This window comes from Macrosteles quadrilineatus, unplaced genomic scaffold (assembly GCF_028750875.1).
Source record: "Macrosteles quadrilineatus isolate MER2022 unplaced genomic scaffold, UCM_ALF_1.0 Scaffold_1__1_contigs__length_201487025, whole genome shotgun sequence".
NCBI classification, from domain to species: domain Eukaryota; kingdom Metazoa; phylum Arthropoda; class Insecta; order Hemiptera; family Cicadellidae; genus Macrosteles; species Macrosteles quadrilineatus.
Genome location: NW_026542594.1, coordinates 42,087,053 through 42,110,701, shown reverse-complemented (window position 1 = coordinate 42,110,701; position 23,649 = coordinate 42,087,053). Strand labels below are relative to the sequence as shown.

The 23,649-nt window shown below is 35.3% G+C and overlaps 1 protein-coding gene across 1 annotated transcript in view; it reads right to left on the bottom strand.

Moving 5' to 3' along the window:
- The window catches only part of LOC128982827 (vacuolar protein sorting-associated protein 8 homolog), a 306,699-nt gene that overhangs the window by 274,019 nt on the left and 9,031 nt on the right, over window positions 1-23,649 (bottom strand). The window contains exon 2 of the mRNA XM_054401853.1: window positions 11,016-11,138. Within this exon, the coding sequence (XP_054257828.1) occupies window positions 11,016-11,138 (123 nt within the window). The remainder of the gene's footprint in view (window positions 1-11,015; window positions 11,139-23,649) is intronic.

Genomic DNA, 23,649 nt, shown 5'->3' with positions numbered 1-23,649 from the left:
ATTTCCCTCGCTTCACTGTGAATGGAATTGTTTGCCCTTTTTTACGGGTGGTTGCCATAATATTAATCGAAGTTAGCTTAACACTTTTTTAACCCACAGCTTAACAATCAATCAATAATTACTCAACCGCACTACTCAACTCCACAACACAGTCCAATAAACAGACAGTTGATAGAACACGATAGGATACAATACTCTTCCGGTCATAAGATTCAATAAGATTCAATAAGATTTATTGCAGCCATTAAACATAACATTTTGTAATAGGCATTGTTACAATAGTACTTAAAAATAGATCATACATCAATTATAAATTTCAATACATACAATATCCCATTTAGAATCTAAACATGATATGTCACTATTTAAAAATTCTTCCTGCGTGTAGAATGCTTTTGATTTTAAAAACTCAGTAATTTTTCTTTTAAATTGGTTTAGAGGTAGTTCACGAAAACAAGTGGGTAGCTTGTTGAAGAAAATATGTTGGATGTAAAAATGGCTATTTAAAGTTTTTGAAAGTCTGATTTGAGGTGTGACTAGGTTGTTTTTGTGCCTCGTGTTGTATGGATGAGAATAGCTAGAAAATTTTAAGGGGTTGTTTTTTATATGAATTAAATTACAAAGAATATACATAAAAATGTTTTCTGTTTGGCAGTGTAAGCAAATTTAAATTGGAAAAGTGATCCCTACAGGATTCATGATCTTGCAATCCTAGCATGGCTCTAAGAGCTTTCTTTTGCCAAACAAATGCTTTCTGAGCTAAGTGTGAACCACCCCAGAGACGTGAACCACCCCAGAGACGCAAACCATAAAGCAGCTGTGAGTGAAAGAAACCGTAGTATTAGGGATATAAAATAAATAACTCCAAGCCATTAACAGTTTTACAGGGTGTTCGGAAAACCCGTCTGATATTTTAAGGTGTTATTTATTGTACATAATATGAAAATAAGCAAAAGTTTCCATAATTGTTATAAGTACTAAGCCTTATGGTTTTTTGTTTATAGGTATATCTGTATGTGTTTTTACATAAAATACTATCTTATCACCTATAAACTTGTTAATGGTTTACACCTAATAAGTCAAACTTTACAATTAAATTAGAATATAGGCCTACTACGATTTTACCGTTTGGTGTACATTTAAATAAGTAAAAACATAGTTATATCAAAATTAAATACTTTACTACAGTACCAAAACAATAATATAGAACCCTTAGTAATTAGGCCTACATTGTATGGTACTTGAATTAAATTCAAATTTGAGTTCTAAAAAAATGTACGCAAAAAAGGAAAACAACGCAAACAGCGCTGGTCAAATGTTTTTAGAAAGCGTAGTCCTACCAATACCACCGAAACTTTGGCTGAGGTGGGAGATTGGTACCGCTCTTCCCCCGCACATCCGGCTCGCAAACAAGTCGTACGCTTACAGTGCTTGAAGTTTATAAGAATCGTAGGTAGTATGATCTAACTGTTTTTCAGTCTCTCTGTCGTCTAGTTGGTCAATTCGTTGTTTTCTTGGTCCTCCCATACATACTTTTGCAATATGCCCTACTTTGTTACATAAATTGCAAAATTCATTTCTAAACTTACATGTATTTGCTCTATGGTCTTTATTTCCACACCGATAACACCGTCCTTGTAGACCTGAAAACTTTGAACGGGAAGGAAAATATTGGTCTTTGTTTGTAACCTGTACAGTGTTCTTATTCCCAGAGTGTCTGTCCCATTTTCTTGTCTGATTCTCTACAATCTTGAGCATTGAAACTGCTGGTTGGTGGTGCTGTTTGAGCATATAATAATCATGCTGCTTTCAGTTCTCGAAGCTTCCAGTGATGTTGCAAGTTCAAGTGCTTCCTTAAAAGTAGTTACAATTTTCTTCTGTAAAAGTTGTCCTTTAATATCATGGTCGGGAAGTCCTCTTGCCAATTGCATGCGTAATAACATATCAGATACTGACTTTCCACAATCACAGTTAAACTGACAATCTTTGGACAGTTTCTTCAATTCCATAGCGAATTCAATGATTGACTCATTCGGTTGTTGTACTCTACACACAAAGGGATGTTGTAATGTTAATATACTTGGTAATGGTTCCAAATAGTCTTTCAAAACAGTAACAACATTTTCATAGTTCATCTTGTAAGGGTCATCAGGGGCACTATGTCTAGAAGCCGTTCATGTAGTTTAGGTGAAAGTGCATGTAGTAAACTACAAAGCTTTGTTTTCTCTTCATTTACATCTTTAAGTACAAGAAAATTTTCAAATCTTTTAATGAAATTCCTAAAAGATTCTTCTTCATCGTATGGAACAAAACTAATGTTTGATGTTGTGCTTGGTTCCTTGTTAAGCGTATGAGCTGCTGTAGGCTCTGTATTATTGTGTCGTGTCTTTCCATGTCTCAAAGCTGCTTCTAAAACAATGTACATTTCTTCTGTCTCACTTCTGTACGAGGCTAGATCATCTTGTTCTTCACCTTCAGTGGCTAGTTCAATTTTGGTTTGTGCGTCTTCAAATTGTTTCCAATACGATCTTAAACTGTCTAACCTCACCTCTATCTCTGCACTTGTCATTTTATCAGTTGATTTATTTTCTACAATTAGTTTAAATGCTTTGGAAATTTGCCTTTTTGCAACTGATCTCAAATTATTTACATTCCCTATTTCCGTCATCTTCGTCGCCATTTATTGTATAATAATTAGATTCATCTCAAAAGATAAATTATTTTACTCAATCCATTCTATTTACAAAATTGGTAAACATAAACAATCAATTAATGAACACATGTTTAAAACTATACATCAATCTGATACTATATTTAACATAGCCTAGGGTAGGTAGTAGACTCACAGTCACAGTCAAGTGAGTTTACTACCTGCACCGAGACCGTCCGCGTCGTGAGATAGGCCTATCTAGTGTTATTTATTTATTGTGTGCGTGTGACAGTTATGTCATTTATGTTATTTGTACCCTGACCATGCTGTATTAACAGTGAAACATGTGGGTTTTGAATCTCACATCAACATCATTTGGATTACTTGACGAGGTAATTATACCACAATATTATAGTGATATTGTTGTAAATGGACTTAAATTATGTAGAATGATAAAGAGAAAGGTGTTTTAGGTACAAGTTTTACTTGATACAAAACCACACAACATAGCTTTCACAAAACACATCTGGTATCCATGACAACTAACTTATACAGAACACATGTGATACCAAAATGAACTATTCACACAAAACATATTTCAACACCCTCCTTATTTGTGGAATCCCTGGAACTTAATGCAGTCTCTGAATTTTTCCCTGTCAAGCGCCTTTGTTAGAGAATCAGCAACCATCTCTTTAGTAGGAACATAAATGAAGGAAAGCTGTTTGGATTGAATCTTCTCCCTCAAGAAATGATGCCTCACATCAATATGTTTCGTCCTGGCTTGGTACGTTCCATTCAAGGCTAAGTTCCTGGCTCCCTGGTTGTCACAATATATCTGGATCAGACTCTTTGAAGACGGGTCAATTTCTTCAGCTAAACCTCTTAGCCATAATGCTTTTTGAGCAGCTGAAGACATTGCCATATACTCGGCTTCTGTTGTCGAGAGTGCCACAGTAGGTTGTCGTTTGGTACACCATGAAATCGGACCATCGCACTTCATAAATAAGTACCCCGTGACGGATCTTCTTTCGTCTGGATCACTTGCCCAATCAGCGTCGCAGTATCCAAACAAGTTTCCACCCTTAAAACCATCATACTGTAACTTCCATGACGAAGTTCCCTTTAAGTACCTGAAGATTCGTTTTATGCCAGTCCAATGCAATCCAAGGATTGTTGATAAATCTACTCAGATTACTGACAGCATATGCGATATCAGGTCTTGAAACTTGGGCTGCAAACAACAGACTACCAATAGCTTCTTGATAAGGAATTGTTCTCATCTCCTTTTCAACTTCATTTTTCGGCATCTGAGCTTTACTAAATTTATCACTGCAGCTCATTGGAGTTGATACTGGGTGGCACTGGTCCATTCTGAAACATGTCAGCATCTTGTTGATGTACGTTTCTTGGCTTAACCATATCTTCTTCTCCTTTCTGTCCCTGGTCTGTTGAAATCCCAAGACAGACTTAGCTTCACCAAAATCTTTCATTTTAAAAGACTTCATAATCTGAGTTTTCATTTCCTGTTTAAGTTTCTGATTGTTGGAGAATATTAAAATATCATCAACCCAAACTGCGAGTAAAAACACTACACCTTCTTCAATTCGATAATAAACACAACGGTCAAATTTTGATTGTTTCAGTCCCAGACCTTGTAAACAAGAATCAAGTTTTTGGTTCCACACCCTGCTAGATTGCTTGAGGCCATATATACTTTTATGAAGGCGGCAAACTCTAGAAGTTCCGTCTTCATATCCAGGCAGCTGGCACATGTATATCTCCTCTTCCAGTTCTCCCTGCATAAAAGCGGAAACAGCATCCATTTGATCGATGTCTAAGTCATGTTCAGCAGCAAGAGCTAATAGAAACCGAATCGAACTGTAACGCACAACAGGTGAAAATGTTTCATCTGTTTCATCATAGTCTATTCCCCTCCTTTGGTCGAATCCTTTAACAACTAGCCGTGCCTTATGACAAGTTACCTGACCCTTGTCATTTTCCTTTGATTTGAAAACCCATTTACAGTTTAAAGGTTTCCTCAAGGCTGGGGGTTCGACCAATTCCCAAGTCTTATTTTCGATTTTGAGACTTAAACTCACGGTCCATAGCATTCTTCCAGAGTCTTTGAACTCACTATTTAATGCTTCTTTGCGAGATATTGGATCGGATAGCTCGCCAGAGAAATAAGTAACATAATCGTTCAACGCAGCTGGGAGGTTTCTGACGCGCTGCGGTCGAGTTGTTGTGCCCGGAATAATGTTCATGACAGTAACATCATCATTATTACTTCGGTTTATATCGGATCCTGTTGGAAGCACATCATCATTATTGGACACATGTGGACCGGTTCGTGTCTGACCACTAGTACTGTCCTGACTATCAGACAAATTTCCTGTTGGTTCGGGAAACACGTAAAGTTCTAAGTCTTTACTCACATTTTTCAATAGAGAACTTCCCCATTGATTTTCAGAAAAGGTAACGTCTCTAGATATGAAAGTAATTTTCTTCTGAGGATCATACAACCTGTACCCTTTACTAAACTGACAATAACCAACAAATATACAAGGAGTAGATCGTGGACTAAGTTTTTTACGTTTCTCGGCAGGAATGTGAGCAAATGCCTTACAACCAAAAATTCTGAGATGTTGTAAAGCAAGTTTGTTACCTGACCACACTTGTATTGGAGTTGGTTCCACAGACCTGCATGGTGATCTGTTCAGAAGGTAAGCAGCAGTATTTACAGCTTCAGCCCAAAAACTAGATGGAAGCCCAGACTCTATCAGCAAACATCTTGCTCGTTCTAGGAGGGAACGGTTGAGACGCTCTGCCTTTCCGTTTTGCTGAGGTGTGTAAGGACATGTAGTTTGATGCACAATACCTGATGACTTAAAAAACTCAGTTAAGTTGCGATTACAGTACTCCGTATCATTATCTGTACGCAACACTTTTATCTTCTTGTCAGTTTGTTTTTCAGCATACTCTTTGAACGTTTTAAAGTGACCATTGACTTCGTCCTTTGATTTTAAAAAATAAACAAAACACATGTGACTGTAGTCATCTAAAAAGGTCAAAATATACCTAGACCCTCCAAGACTATTCACTTCCATAGGACCTACCAAGTCATAATGCACTAGCTCCAGATAATGGCTACTTTTAGACTCACTCTTAGGAAAGGGTAAACGATGGCTTTTTCCTAACATACAGATATCACAAATAGTTTCTGGCTTACTACCAGACATGTTGATATCATCAGCTAAGCCATTAATTAATCTTGTAAGGCTATCGAAATTCAAATGTCCCATACGCTGATGCCAGAGCGTTAAGCCATTGCTTTGCATGGATAATGCAGATGTGTTCGTAGGCATATCCAACGTAAACAGATTGTTTATTAAACTAGCAGAAGCAATGAGCTGTCCTGTTGAATTGAAAACTTTGGCTCCATCACTATTGAATACCACAGAGTTTCCTTTATTTACAACTAGCTGTAACCCGCGGGCTTTGCCCCGTTTAACTTCTTAATTTTCAAGATGATCTCGTTCGCATGGCTCAATCACGTCCTGGTTGAAGTTCGTTCGCTACGCTCACTCACCTTTAGGTTGGAGCTCGTTCGCTACGCTCACTCACCTTTAGGTTGGTGCTCGTTCGCTGCGATCACTTGCCTTCAGGTTAGCTCGTTCGCTACGCTCACTTGCCTTCAGGTTAGCTCGTTCGCTACGCTAACTCGCCTCCAGGTTGAAGTTGGTTCGCTACGCTCACTCATCTTTTGGTTGCAAATTAGCTGTTGTCATAAATGTAAAAGAAATAATAGTGCTGCACCCTGTTGGTAATCCTTGTAACTTTAATGCTATTAAACATCATAGAACAGAACCAACTTGTTTAATTGAAACAGCTGTTAAGATTCATTAATTCCATATCTCATAAGGTTAACATGGGAAACTCCAGAGCCACTGGGGCGGAGCCGATTGGACGGATCACGAAATTGATGGTGTATAAACCTATTCTATGAAATTCTACACGTATGTACCAAGTTTCGTGGCAATCGGTTCAGCGGTGTCTGAGTTTATCACTGCCAAACAAATATATATATATACAAACATCCTCTTTTATACTTATAGATTTGACTCATTGATAAAAGATTAACTTTTAAGTTAGGCACATAATCAGGGTGGCTAGTGAAATCACATTGAAAAATTCCCTCACTTTTCCCTGACAATTCCATGATTTTTTTTTAACTTTCCCTGATCGACAAATTCAAAATTACAATTTTTATACTAACTAATTCTTCAAAAGGACTAATCTTTATCTGAAGAATATCTAATGTTTGTTTACACGAAAAAATACATAAAATCTATAGATACAGGCTAGCTTATATTCAAACTTTGCAACTTGCCTTAATAAAATTAAACTGAGTTTGATAAGATGATACACAGTTTAAACCAAATTTAATTTGTACAAAAACACAAAATTTATTTTTACAGACATAATTCTTAGTTTTCACCCACACGGCATACGTACTCTTACCAGATCGACCTTTCCTAACAATTATTAAAATTATTTTAACCCTTTGAGTGCCAACGTCCGGGGAACCGGACGTTTTTAGAACGAGCCAAAAGTGCCAACGTCCGGCTGACCAGACGTTTCGTAATGATCGAACAGTTGTCATAACAACCGAATGGATACTCGGATTCTTTTAACCCATATATTAACATTGAGTCGAAAGTTACTAGATGCGATACATCAATTTTTGTTGGTCGAAATATCGAAAATTCGATTTTTACGAAATTTTAACCTAAAAATCGCCAGATCGCGCTCGGCATTTTTAGCGCGACCTTCAGGAAAAATCATCGGCATTTTTTGAGCGTTACTTTTATTTCTCGCCTGGCACTCTAAGGGTTAAACATTTTACAATTTTCCCTGACTTATGACCAAATTCCCTGAATTTTCCATGACTTTTCCAGATATTTAATATTCCCTGACATTTCCAGGTTTTCCAGGTCACTAGCCACCTTGAAATGTACATTACTTACATTTGCTTCCGAGACCTCACCAGAAATACATATTGGAAGCTCCAAATCACCGACGGTATCAGTCACCATTGTCTCATTATTTGCTGTGGTGATCGTTAGTGCTTAGCCTTTTCTTGCGTTCAGAAGCATGTTAACGTCAACACATAAATGACAAGATGCCCCGCTGTCTAAAAAGAACTCATTACTAACGCCCGATTGCATTGAAAATTCAGCAAAGAGTGACGTATTAGATTTGCCAGAGTTTACGTTATTTTTGCTCACTACTCTTGTAGATGTACAGTTCTTTGAGATGTGACCGTAAACATTGCATTTATAACATCTCGGACCTTTCTTCACATTTTTGTCCAAACTACTCGTGTTTCTGTTCTTTTGATACATTTTGTGAACTGTCCCTCTTGAACTGGAACCATACAGTGCAGAATCAGTTCCAGCAAAAGTCATATCACGTTACTGGAGACACATCTTGCAATAACTTTGTTTTTATTGCATCCGCCGTGACTTTATTGCCTGAAGATTCAATTCCCATTATCATTGGTTCATACCGGATGGGTAAACCAGCTAGTAAGATTGTTCCAACCCATTCATCGGTCACCTTCAGACCCACATTTGTAAGCTTGTGAGCAGTTGTGATTATGCGGTTCACGTATTCCTCAACAGAACTACAATCTTCCAGCTTTGTAGTTATTAGAATACGGAGAAGTCCAACTCTCCTGCTTAAACCATCATCTTGAAAAGCCTTTGTTAAATTGTCCCAAGCTGCCTTTGCGGTGGTTGTGTTTTAAATATGTACATAATTCACCGGATCAACCAATAAGATCAGCTTTGATCGACATTTAGTGTCCTTTTTCTTATCCTGTTCTACACCAGATACACAGTCCCACAAATCTAAATCTTCCAGGTAAGCTTGTACTGCAAACTTCCATGTGTCAAAATTCTCACGACCTTTAAAAAAAGGCTCTAAAAAGGCTCTTTATCAAAAGGCTTTTAAAAGAGTTGTCCATTATTTAGGCCTAATGAAAAAAGAATGTCTTTCCTAGAGACATTGAAATGCCAGACATCATTGTTTCCTGCAATTGGTGTACTTCTACATTATAAAACGAAATACAGTAAGGTCTCAAGCCTTTTGGAACAATAAGAAAGTTATTCCTCAGCCACCAGCACTAAAAAATCAATTAAAAGTAGAAAATTGATTTTTATCACGTATATTACCTTTGAAAAATACGTATATGAAAGATTGGTTCAGCTAAAAGTGGTGTAAGGGGTAGGTGGTTTTGTTTGCTCAAGATGTAATCGAAATTGCAAATCAGCTTCCCATTTCCGAAGCAGGCATAATATTATTGACAGTGAAGAATATTAATAAACATTCCACCTCTTCAAATGCATGTTTAGTAATTAAAATATTTAACACTTTTAAGACGATTGACGATTATGCAATCTCACACCTCTTATGTCGTTTAAGGAATAATTGCATCTAATTTATGTTTAGACCTCTTTTACGAATGCTTTGGTTTTCACAATACACCTTAAATTGTCAATATCATACAGCTATTCACTATGTTTTTATAAGTCAGAACATTCAATACTCAAAACAGAATCATACACAAATCATAGTAGTAGTAAGTAGTGGATACCGCCATTTTGGTTTTGATTAATTTTAAATCTTGTGTAGGCTGATATGAGAAAAACTTACCAAATATTTGAATAAAACTTTCAAATACGATTTCTCTTCATCTCCCTTAATTACATATATTTTAATTTATAATTGACATTTTAAATTTCAATTTTGAATTTGCAAAAATGCTAATTATTAAATTTAAATGGACATTTTTTTTTAATTTCACTCTTCTTCATATTAAATCAAAAATCCTTCCATCTTTAGTTTCTTCACTCACAATAAATCATTAGCAAAACTAAGTCAGCTGTTATAAACTTGAGAAATATTGTAGTGCCTTATCAATAAAGTCTTTTGACGTCTTTTGAAATATTAAAGAAACTATATCCATACTATAAAAAATTTTAAACAAATAATTTAGCATTAAAGACAGCAGACAAAACTAATATGATTATCAAAGCATCGAGGACTAAAAAATGTAATAGCAAATACAGTATATGTTTCATTGCATCTCTGATTCTATTCTACAAAAATATCAACAAACAACTTAATATACAAACCAGTTAATTTAATAAGTTCCATCGTCCATTGCCTTTAAATGTTCACACTTACCATTAAGTAAACATAGTAATAGATATTTAATTGATTTTAGAAACAAAAGAACACTGTGTACTCCTTAGTTTTATGACATTTTCCTTGGTTTAATTTAATCAGTGGTGTGGCAAAACACAAATAATAAATTTATGAAATAAAGTAAATGTGAACTGAAAGCTACGTTAAGATAAAATAAGAGTATTTTATATTACCATTTGATAATTAAAAAAAGTTACACATATACAACAGATTTTAGAACACAAAACTCAATGATGTACAATTTAGTTATTGATTATATTCTTTAGTTTAATTTAAGCATAGCTTTAGCAAAACACAATAACTAAATTTACCTAAATATACATATCAAAAACAATGTGATGTGCAAGTTATGTTAAGTTAATCTAACACATGTTAAGCAGTTCGAATTTATTTAAAATAGCCTCCAAATTCATACAAAACATCTGTACATTGTAATTTTCATACTGTTTCCATGAAAACATATCAATAACATTATTTTCATAACTTAAGACGCTTTAAATAATCCGAAGCAGAGCCGGAGTTGATACAGCAACGGTTATAGAAACTTTTTTTCTGTAATCATTGACAGTTTTAGAATAAATAATCCATGATAAAACGTTAGATTAAACCTACCTCATAGTTTGGAAAATATTATATTAAACTTCTTTGTATCAGCTGTCTGAAATTGTGAAATATGCAATTTAGCAGTTCTTCTTGTTTACATTGAAATGTCAAAGCAATTGTAAACAAACATTATTAGTGTTCTAATCGCAGCCATGGGGACCAATCAATATTTACTTTTAAAATCATCACCTCAGAACTTTTAAAGCCAAAGGGGCAAAGCCTACGGTCAGTATCGAAATGTGAATAGTCCTATAATGGTCCTTGGTATGGTAGCAATATTTCTGTAAAATTTAAGCCCAGTTGGTTCTGTAGTTTTTGCACCTATTAGTAACACACATACAGACAGACACCATTAGATTTTTATATAATAGTATAGATAGAAGAATAGATATACATGTTCGCTCTGCTCAATTAATGGACCTGAGACCAGTTTAAGAAAGGAGGCATAATTTAACAAAAAAATATCTTAGAACATAAGTCCACATACCTCTCTAGATAAATAACTTGAGAGTTCATCCTCACTGAGTAGTGATGCATCATCACTATTTAGAATACTCTCTAGAGTGGGTGTTTTATCCACTGGAGGAATTTCATATTCTTCATCATCCAGCTGAAAGAAAAGATCATCAATATAAAAAAGAAATACCAAAGAATAATTCTTTATAGCATATAAGCTACAGTAATATGTGCCCTAATCAATAATTTGAAATGACATCAGATCAGCGAACACATAAAACAAAATAGAAGCGCTACTCGGAGCGCAGGAGCGTGGCAATCTGACTAGCCGACGAAACGGACAAAGATGGTGGCGCTAGCCTAGTCCCGGCGCGGCGTCTGCAACGCGCTGGTTGACTGCTATGCTTCGAGTCAGTGTTGTTAGCATAGGCTTTGTTTAAATGTAAAAATACTTTTGTATGAAAATTACTTAGGTTTTTCTGGAAGTACATTGTCGTAGGCCTATTAGTATATTGTTGGAAATATCTTAAAGTAAATCGATTGTTTTTACTGTATTATTGCCGACATAAAATTTATCTAATAAAAACCTTTACACTTAAGTTCCTATAATGAATTATTCCTAACTGATTAGACAAGCCCAAATTAGTTTAATCAAAGTTTACTTGGCTATTTCCAAAGTATTGGTTTAAGAATCGTTTAGGTTGATGTTAGCCTCCGGATTACCAATAAACACAAACATAATTACTCTATTTTAATAATAAATTAAGATAACAAATTCTTTATAATAAATTAAGATAACAAATTCTTTAACACACACAAAAGTAGGGTACTACTAATGATTAAACTACTTGTCGGAAATTACTAAGTGGTTGGTTGTAATTTATTTCACTTAGTTAGTCGTCAGTTTAGGCTTATTGACTTATTATTAGGCATGTTGTGAACTAGTCAAGTGATTGTTCTTTTACAAAAATAATGTATTGCATTTTCAATTTGAAGCGGAAGTTGGTTGTAAAGTTTAGGACCCAAGTATTGATGGCGAAAAAGTAGTGTATTTACATTGGGTAATTTAACATATTATTTTCAAAGCTTCTTGCACTGTAAGGATGATTAGGAATAAAACTTTCTCTTTTTACGCTCCGGATAAATAACTATCTCATAACCTTACAAATAAAAATATTTTGTACGAGTAAAATGCATAACTTTTGGTAAAATCGAAAAGAGCTAGACGACGGCCCGGCGGGGCAGCGGGCGTGGCGCGGAGCAGCGGCAATGGACCCCCTTTGTACCTGATATTTTTAGAAAACCACGCACGATAAACATTTTTGGTGAATCGGATAGTTAAATTTGGTTATTTATCCACAACTTTCCCGCTGACGAAATTTCTCTGACCAAAAAATAAAAAATGTCCTCGCAATACAACTTTTTCATGTCTGAATGTGAAAAATTAAACTACATTAAGTAATACAAATATTTATGAATCAATTACTATCATAACTAATAACTTTATATTCTAGTCTATCCATCCGACAATCCACAAGACCGCAGCCTTTAGATCTATGCTGTACCGAGCCTATAAGATCCCACTTAGCCAAGCCAATAGGAAAAAAGAACTGGACACCATTAAGAAGATCGCTCAAGTGAATGGATTTCGAACGAACCAAGACGATAGAGGACATCGCAAGGAAGACGAGGAGGAAAATCGATAGACAGAATACACTACACAGCAGAACAACATTAGAAGAGATAAAAGAGGAAAACACCAGATATATCACATTTAGCTACACGGGGACTACAACACAAAGGACTGCTAACAGATTCAAGAAATACAGAGTTTCAATAGCATGCAGGACTCAGAACACCATGAGTAAAATACTGCATCCAAAAATAGAAGATTGTAACAAATTCGACACTTCGGGCATCTATAAAATCAATTGTAACGATTGTGATAGCTTCTACATTGGACAGACTGTGAACTTCGTTAACCGCTTCAAAAACCACATATCTGCGTGGAGGAACAACAAACCGGAAAGATCAAATGTCGCACAACACCTGTTACAAAATGGGCATTCACTAGGAAAAATGGAGGATAGTCTAGATATTTTAAAGAATTGTAAGAAAGGATATGTAATGAATGCTTGGGAAGAATTGTATATTTATAAGGAAAAATGTAAAGATAGAAATAAGTTGATTAATGAACTAATACATTTTGATTCCAGTTGTACTTATAAAAATGTATTGGCCGGTGCTTCCGGTAGCCAATAGGGTATAAGTAGGGACGCCATTCAAGATTCTTGTCATTCGCCTATTGGGTCTGATGATGATTGGAGTTTCCAATGGAAATCGATCACCACTTACCATCTTTTTTGTATATTTACCGTCTTGTGAGTAACAGTATAAGTGTAAATATATGTTTTAAGTGTTATAAGACGTTTCTTTTATTTACTTTCCGTAATTATTTTTTATCTAAAAAATGTTTTTATCAATCCTCTGCAGCCCCTTTTGCTTGCGACCCTAGGCCGCGGCCTAGTGGTAAATCCGGCACTGGATGGTCCCGAGTCAATATCTCGAAATATGTGCAAAAAAACCTGTGACATCTTTTTTGCAAAATTTGTCCAATATTGGGAAAAGCCGCCATTTTAATAATTAATTTAGGGCATTCCCGTGGACTGATTTTTGGTAACTTTTCGTATGTCACTATGCACACCCCGACAATAAAATTAGAACCATTAAAAGTTTTTTTGCAAATTTTTATACGATCCTTGTGACAGTTTTTTTTAGTTTGCTTGGACTATTACATAGTTTATAAAAATATTATTATCTGAAATATTTTATTATTTCCACGTGGTTTATTTTTGGTTGTAAATGCATGTATTTGTATCATTTTAAAGGTAATTTCAGAAGGAACATTAAATTAATATTGACTGGAAAGTCAGAATTTCAATAAAAAGCAAAAAACTACTGGATTTGGCCGCCATTTTTCAAAGATATTTTTGGAGACTTTTGATATGTTATTCACAATACTTTTCACTATCAAACTACAATGGTTTCATGTGTGTTCCAATTATTTCTAGGTCAAACCATATATTCAGGGGCCTAAAGTGTTTTCAAACGGTTAGCCAACATTATTGAAACTATCAAAGAATATCTAAAACTTACCCCCAAATAACATAACCTTTCAGTGCTATGCAATGATATATCGTTGTGTGTCTATTTCCCAAAAAAAGCTATAGAACGATATATCGTTGTTTGCGTTTCATACAAATAGCACTAAGCGACGATATATTGTCCGGGACAACTTACGACCATGAGAGTTTAAATGGGCATATCGGTTGACTTGGTTGTTGTTTCGAATCAGCGATGGTTTCTTTCTATTCCTCATACGATCGAGGCCTGATATATCGTTCCTTTAGTTTAGCACTTTTGAGCAATTTTTATTGTTAGGCCCACCGATTTTTCTCTTGCACACTAGACTTTGCCCCCGTGGCAAGCCTAGCACTTTTCGGACAAAATATAACTGTACGGTAGCATTTTTTGGGAAATTTCAACAAAATTCCAGCATCAAAAGGGTTAAGAATAAAAAACCCGGTTAGTTAGATTGGCCAAAGACAATTTTTGCATCACACTGCAAGGCCATTCTAACTTATTGACTACTAACATAAATTTGCAGAGTTTTCTTATATCTTAAGGCTGATCAAATCAGCATAGTAAGTCAAAAATAAACCAAGCTGATGCCAATCAAAGGTTTGTTCTAGGCTAGGGCAAGGTACTTTATATTTTGTCCATGATTACTCAGTAATTTGGTTTAACTATTGCAAGGAGACTTAATGTGTGCAAAGACATATTTAATATCCATAGCCTATATTTTTCATTAGCAGATGTGTACCTCCGATCCCATCCAGTACTTTGGCCTAAGAACTTAACATTTAAGCCCATTGTGATCAGTGTTTAACTTAACCCTTTGCCCTCAGCTGTTTCTGAGTCAGCTTGTCATTGTTTATGCCTCTCAGGTCGTATGGCCAGCACTACTGGCCATTGTAGTTTCTCTGTTCGGTTGGTCACCACTCTGCCAAACCAGGTACACCAGCTTGTATCAAGTATTTTGTTTTTGTCAATTATGGTAAGGTATAAGGTTTTACACATTGAAACTAAAAATAAATTCAAATAAGTCTAATATTTTTATATTTTATTGAAAGCTAATGAAATAAGAAATAAAACTAAAATCAAAGTTTACTGCATAAGTTCTTATAGCCTAACTAGCAGAGTACCCGTCCTTCGTACGGGGTTGGAATATAAGTATAAAATGCTTATTGCAGTTATGCTCAAGCTTTGCGTTTGCAATAAGGGAGGACACAGTTTGATAAAATTTACTTTTTTAAATTTACAGTATTCTATAGTAACACATCTACCATAGCCATAATGTTCTACCACTTTGCCTAAACAATAGAGAAAAATAAATTATCAACAATTCGCAAAATATCACAAATTATTCATGAAATGAAAAACTTAAACATAACTTTAAACAATCCTATTTTGACAGTTCTCATTGCGAATCACAGTTTTTTGTTGCTGCTTAGTTCAAATTAGCTGTTTTCATATAATATGCAAAAAAAATATAGTGCTGCACCCTGTTGGTAAATCTTATAACTTTTTAATGCTTTTCCATATCATAGAACCAACTTTTTTAGTTGAAACAGCTGACTAAATTCATTAATTCCCTTTAAATATGAATACTCATAAGGTTAACATGGGGAATTACAGAGCCACTGGGGCGGAGCCCGAAAGGATTTTTGAGATAAGAATATGCCTATATGTTAATCGGGAATGTAAGCTATCATCATGCCAAATTTCAGCCCAATCCGTCCAGTGGTTTATGCGTGATTGAACTTCAAACACACAAACAAACAAACAAACAAACAAACACACAAACTTTCACATTTATAATATTAGTAAGATGAAATATTTAATTTTAAAAATTGTCAAAAGAACTACTGTTGCTATAGGAACTATGTATGATTTCCCTTTCCCTATGAAACTAGGCCTTGAACTAGTTCATTTCTTATATCAACAGATTAATCCAAAAACCATTTCTAGTCATCCTACAGTTACACAATTAATAATATTATATCTGGTAAATGTAACCTCACATCACAGTTTCACATGACAACAACACACTGACAGTTGAGGTTATTTTCCAGTCAAAATTGTGTAATACCATAGATAAAACATACTCCCTTAGTAGATTTTCCATCCTTATAGAACAGCTGAAGCCAATTTTATTGTTAGTTCTGTCCGGTTTTCTGTAGATGTCGTGTTTTGTTTACAATTTGTTTCTTGTCATTCCAGTAATTTAAAACCTCCTTTAACCAAATAAAACTATCTAATCATAAACAATAACTCTTCCACTAGCTATATAACCAAACAGTGAGACACAAATAATGAGAAACTTAAACCCTAAAATAATAGAAACAAATTGCAAACAAAACACGACATCTACAGAAAACCGAACAGAACTAACAATAAAATTGGCTTCAGCTGTTTCACAAGGATGGGAAATCTACTAAGGGGCTATGTTTTATCTATGGTAATACAGAACTGGAAACCTTACAAACTAAAACTATAATATTCTGTGAATCGAGGTACTATCTCTGTTTAGTGCTGCAGCCTACGAGAGAATTAATAAACAATGTTAAAAAAAGTGTGTTGGATGGCCAACTATAGCCTACTGGCCGTACGAGCTGACGGGGAAATTAGTAGTGTCCAGCAGTGCTGGTAGTGCTAGTAGTGGACGTACGACCTGTGAGGCACTGGGCCGTGTAAACATGACAAGCTGATATAGAACGTAGCCGTGTCCAGCAGGGCTGGCCATTCGAGTTGAGAGGCACTTTTCGAAAATGGCTATGAGACCGCAAAGAGTTAAAACAATTTGCACAAGGTACAAGGCTGCACTTCAGTACCTGTCCTACACTCATTCGAAGGAAAGATATCGATATAAGGCCTAATTTATTAGATATACAGTTAGAACCTCTTTAATCCGAACTAATTGGGACCGGGGGTAGTTCAGACTATTGAATAGTTTGGATTGCAGAACATAATATTGTTGTTTTTAGCGAATTTCCCCTATAGGGAATAAGCTATTACCGTAGTACTCATGGTAAGACATGGACCCGGGACCGATTTACTTTTTTTTTTGAGGTCCCGAGAGACCAAAAACACCATACGTTCAAATTCATATAATATACATATATATTATATGTGTGTGTCCGTTAGCGCGATAACTTGAGCAAAAATCATCCGATTTTGATGGAGTTTGGTACAAACGTGTAAACCTATGATTATTCGTAGAGCTTAAAAAAACAAATAATTTAGTATATTGAAGCGTTATTATGCGCCTAATGGTTACGGAGAAGATTCCAAAAGTCTGTAAATTTAAAATTCCCATGTTAGGTATTCTTATGGAGAATAAGTAAACTGTTGTAGTTTGCTTGTTTATGAACATATTTTGATCAAATTTGCAAAATGCATTCATTTCATACTAAACTATTACTGGTACATTTTACAAAAAAATACCTTTTTACACTCCCTGTTGCAGCAAACCTAAAAGTACTCGTTAAAATAATGTTATTTAAATAGGGGATAAATGTGATATTTTTAAGGAGACACTTTAGTGTAAATCCAGTCAGGCAAATGGAAATTCCCTTAGTCTGCAGGTTTGCTGCGGCGGGGGTATTATCAATAACATAATTACATAACAATAGCTAGGGAAAAGTGAAAATGCTTTATAAAATGTTTATTTAACACAGTAGTAAACACAGGAAAAACTGTTTCTGTACATTACAATTGAAATAATACGGTGCATATAAGTTATCAATAAATACAGTAGGCCCTATTAAATAAGGAACTACAGTACTGTGTAGAGTACAGCATTACAGTAAGGGGTTCGGATTAGTGGATGTTCGGATTATACAGGAGTTCCGATTAAAGAGGTTCTAATGTATGAATTATTTCATTCGGATAGATAGGTTAGGTTAACCTTTAACTAACCAAACTTGATATAGGGGAAGCCGGGGTAGTGATGTGCATTTCGATACGTATCGATACAAGGACCTCAAAATATCGATATTTTGTATCGATACGTGGGGGTGTATCGATATGCCCGTATCGATACACCTATAGCCAATATCGTATCGAATATCAAATTGTTTATCTATCTATCTATCTATCTATCTATATATATAAAAGGCAAAGCCCTCACTGACTGACTCACTCACTCACTCACTCACTCATCACTAATTCTCCCACTTCCCATTTACCTAGGAGGCTGAAATTTGGTACACTGATTCTTTAGGCATTAAATAGGAAAACTAAGTGGTTTTTATTCTGATCGGACTCTCGGGCTCCGCCCCAGTGGCTCTGGAATTTCCCATGTTAATCTTATGAGTACTTATATTTAAATGGAATTAATGAATCTTAACAGCTGTTTCAATTAAACAAGTTGGTTCTGTTCTATGATGTTCAATAGCATTAAAGTTACAAGGATTACCAACAGGGTGCAGCACCATTATTTCTTTTACATTTATGACAACAGCTAATTTGTAACCAAAAGGTGAGTGAGCGTAGCGAACGAACTTCAACCTCAAGGCGATTGAGCGTAGCGAACGAGCTAACCTGAAGGCAAGTGAGCGCAGCGAACGAGCTCCAACCTAAAGATGAGTGAGCATAGCGAACGAACTCCAACCTAAAGGTGAGTGAGCGTAGCGAACGAACTTCAACCAGGACATGATTGAGCCATGCGAACGAGATCATCTTGAAAATTAAGAAGTGAAACGGGGCAAAGCCCGCGGGTTACAGCTAGTACTATTATGAAGAAGAGGTGGTGTCTGTGTGTTTGTATGAGATATTCTCAAAAACTACTGAACCGACTGGGCTCAAATTGCACACAAATGAAGCTACAGCTCCGAGGATACATATAGAACTATTCCTGCTTTGATATTGTCCTAGGGCTCTGCCCCGTGGGCTTTCAAAAATTTGAGGTGAGAGATTTAAAAGTAAATATTGATTGATGGTATCCATGGTAACAAAGAACAAACCTACTAAGTTTAAAAATGTAAACAAGCAGAACTAACTAACTGTCAAATGAATTTTGATTTCACATTTCCACACAGCTGGTTCAAACATATTAAATACTGCACGAATATTAGAACAGAGAGGGTAAGGATTATAAATTTAAATTAATGATGTCACTAGCCCGAATGTAAACATTATTTAACATTACTTAAATGGAGCTGTCAAACCATATGTTAATGAAATTTCATTAGTATAGGATTCTTTTAGTTACTTTTATGTTTATGATCTAATGTTTGTGAAATGCTGTAATAATATAGGAAATCATTAAGATTCTATAATCATTGCCGTATCAACCTAGGCTCTTATTCTGAGTTTTATGAGGTTTATTTTTCATAGACTGAGCCAATTTCTATTTACCTGATTATAATTTCACAAAAATATGTTAGAAAATTACCCTACTTTCCAAATTTATTTCTATTTTCCAATTTTTTCCCAATTTTCTGGTTTGGAACTATTGTGATAGCTTTTCGTTTACAGTGCAAACCATTAAACACATTCTTTTATTATACCTTAAAATCCATCATTGGTTTTGTATCATAGTGTACCGATTCGTCGTATAAAACAACGAATGCGTAGCAGACGCGACAAATAGTCAGCTGATCAGATACCCACAATTCAAACCAAAAGTGGTAGGGGTAGAACTAGTCGCCAGCAACGAGAGTCTCAGTGTCTGCTCTGTTCCTCTCCCGCCTCCAACGTACCTAGTCGGTGAAACTTTCGTTTGTGCAAATTAAATTCATTTCGCAGTGTTGGTCGGATAAATTTTCATTTTCTCGAAATCGTGTAGCCTATATCCCGAAGGGATATATTTGCAAGGCGAGTGGAAAATATAATCAGTTTTGTTTGTCAAACAAGTGTCAAAAAGTTTGTTTTACCGGCCAACGCAACCCGCCATTTGGAAATTTCACGTTCGTCACACGAGTTCAAATCGATCACGTTTTTTATTAGAAAACCGGCTAGTTACCATTCCTCATCCCTATCCTTCAATTTGTGTCAGTGTTTATTGTGGACGTCCGAAATTGTAAGTAATTTGTGTTATTTATTTGTTAACTTTAGAATTCAGTGAGTCGCACATGGTAAATTTTCCTGTTATATTTTGTTAGTTCATGTCAAATAATCACATGTTTCCAGGTTCGAATTCAATTTGCTGATTTTTATATCCATTTATAGTGTAACAATCTGTATTATTTACTAAGCTGTGATGATCCAATAGTATTAAGAATAAATAGACGAAAATGTTTTTGTAGGGTAATTCAGAGTTACTTCATAAGATTTTTAATAGTGTTGGAATTTTTTCACAGAGTCATTATCGAATTTCATTGTTGAGTATTAAGGTACAATTCATTAACGAGTGCCACAGTCAGTATTTAATTTGGGGGAATTAAATTAATATCAAAGGAGGGAGCAGGTAGCTGGTTCGGCTAGATGTTATCGGCTATGTGTTGTTTGTAGGTGTTATCGGAGGCTATGTCAGTTTGCGTATAGATGAACCGCCAAAGTACCAAATTAGCCATAAAACAATAAGCAACATTCTAATAAATACTACTACGATTAAGCACAATATTGTTTAATCAGTTGGACTGCGAGACTCGACCTTCGTTTTTTGAATCGTTGGCCAACGAACTGGATTTGCTTGGTACTGGTCATCTCAATATTAAATTAAATACCACTCTTCCGTTGACACTTTCGAGATCAGTGTGAAACCGCACCGTATCTTCCCTTTTGATAAATCCATTCAACAATTCTCAAACAAAACTTCAAATTGATTGTGTCACTCAAGGTCATTTTGTATTAAATAAACCACAACCAGCAACTGTAAATTGAAACCAATTGTAATTCGTTAATTCTGTTTAATAAATCAAATTGTTACTCACTTTCTAGTTCTCTATAACCTTGGTAATTCATTATTAGCAATATTATTTAACTAGTGAAATAAAGGTAATTCAGTAAATCATAGGCCACTACAAAAGATTCACCTTTTAAGTGCAACACTAAATACTAGTGTGGTAGTGAGCAGATTAAATTCAGTGTAGAATTAAGATTGGTAAATATTATTTACAAAAGGTATTGCATTCTGGAAGAACTTCAAACAGTACCAAGGACGTCCCATAAGGATCTCTGGGGAGTATTTTTTATTTTACAGGGCCCACTCAAATATTCTTTAACACCAAGCTTCCACTGCCAAAGCTCTGTTTTATATTATTACTTTCCAAGTTCTTCCAACCTAGGGACAACCAAAGTTTGTAAAGAATTCATTTGAGAGCATTGCAAGGAGTAAATATATTTAAATACAATATTTAAATATATAAAAGTAAAAGTCAGAATCTTTTTATTTTTCTTTACAATAGGTAGCCTAAATAAGTATTCACAGTAAGAGTTAACAACTATTATCAAGTTAAGTAATACAGTTAAATTTTGTTTCTAAATTAAATGGTAGGAGTGAAACCATTTAGCATTTTCAAAGAACCAACATTGTCTCTTTTGCATACTGACCCTTCGAGGATACATAGAACTATTCCTGGTACTAGAACTATTCTATATTGACCTAGGACTCTGCCCAACTGGCTTTCAAAAACTGAGGTTAAAAATTTAAAAGTAAATATTGATTAATGGTTTCTATGGTAACAAAGAACAAACATACAAAGTTTAAAAATGTAAACAAGCAGAACTAACTGTCAAATAATGAATTTTGATTTCACAATTCCACACAGCTGGTTCCAACATATTAAATACTGCATGGAAATTAGAACAGAAACAGTATGATCCACGAATCCTAGAAAAATACCGGTATGGATCATAAACATAAACAAATGACGTTGTTGGCCCGAATCCTAACATATGTTTTGGCAGTTCCATTTATGCAATGTTAAATAATGTTTATTTTCGGGCCAAAAACGTCATTTGTTTATGTTTATGATCCATACCGGGTCTTTTCTAGTATTCGTGGTATGATCTAATCATCAGTGCAGGGATACCAGATAGTAATGTAGACCCAATATTGCATGAAATTGTTATCAAAAACATGGTGCATGGCCCATGTGGTGTCACAAACATTAACTCAAAATGTATGAAAAATGGGAAATGTTCCAAAAGTTACCCAAGGGCGTTAATAAGCCATACCCAAACCAGTGAGAATGGCTACCCACTTTACAGAAGACGCAGTCCTGAAGACGGAGGAAATTTAGCAGAGATCACCATAGCAGCTAATAGAAACAATCCTATCATTATAGACAATTCTTGGATTGTACCATTCAACCCTGTCCTTTCCAAAATGTTTAATGCTCACATAAATGTCGAGTATTGCAGTTCGGTGAAGTCAATCAAGTATGTTTGTAAGTATATTCACAAGGGTAGCGACCAAGCAGTTTTCAACTTACGAAACAAAGGTGTGCAAGCAAATGCAGAAAGAAATGAAATTGAAATTTACCAGACCGGCCGCTACGTTAGCACAAATGAAGCTTTTTGGAGAATATTCCCCTTTCCTGTGCATGAAAGATATCCTACTGTCACACATTTAAGTGTTCATCTTGAAAATGGTCAGCGGATATATTTCAATGAAGACAACATGCAAGAAAAGCTATTAAATCCACCTAACACCACATTGACTGCATTTTTTAAACTATGTGAAACAGATCCATTTGTACAAGGTCTCCTTTACCCAGATGTACCTCACTACTACACCTGGAATGCATCTACAAGAGAATTCAAACGAAGACTATTGGGACAACCTGTTGAAGAATATCCTGATGTCAAGTACTCAGCTGCTATAGGACGTGTATACACTGTTCATCCGAATAATGTGGAATGTTTTTGTCTATGTATTCTTTTACACAAGATCCGTGGTCCAAAATCTTTTATTGATTTGAGAACTGTTGGAAATACTGTCTTTGATACGTACAAAGAGACCTGCCAAGCTTTGGGTCTTTTAGAAGATGACCAAATATGGAAGAACACACTCGAAGAAGCAGTACAATCAAAATCATCCTCGCACGTCCGCTACCTTTTCTCCATAATGATAAGTTCATGTGGAATGTATAATCCAACAGAACTCTGGGAAACATTCAGAATGCAAATGTCTGAAGATATTGTGCACAGGTTTCAACTTGAAGAGGCGAATGATGTTGTGTACAATGAGGCACTTCGTGATATTGAAAAGAAGGTTTTTGAAATGTGTGGAAAGAAACTGAGTTTTTTTGGACTCCCAAATCCTCAAACTAATGTTGAAGCAAACTCAGAAATATTCAGAGAGTTGTCGTACAACAGTAATGATCTTCAAGAATATGTTACAGAAAACTTACCAAAGCTTACAAATCAACAAAGAAAAATTTATGACACTATAACCAACAAAATAGAAAACGCAGAAGATGCAGTATTCTTCCTGGATGCTCCTGGGGGCACTGGTAAAACTTTTCTTATCAACGTTTTACTTGCTGCAATTAGACAAGAAAATAAAATTGCAATTGCAGTAGCATCGTATGGTATAGCAGCTACCCTTTTGCCTGGAGGAAGAACAGCCCACTCTGTATTTAAGTTACCACTAA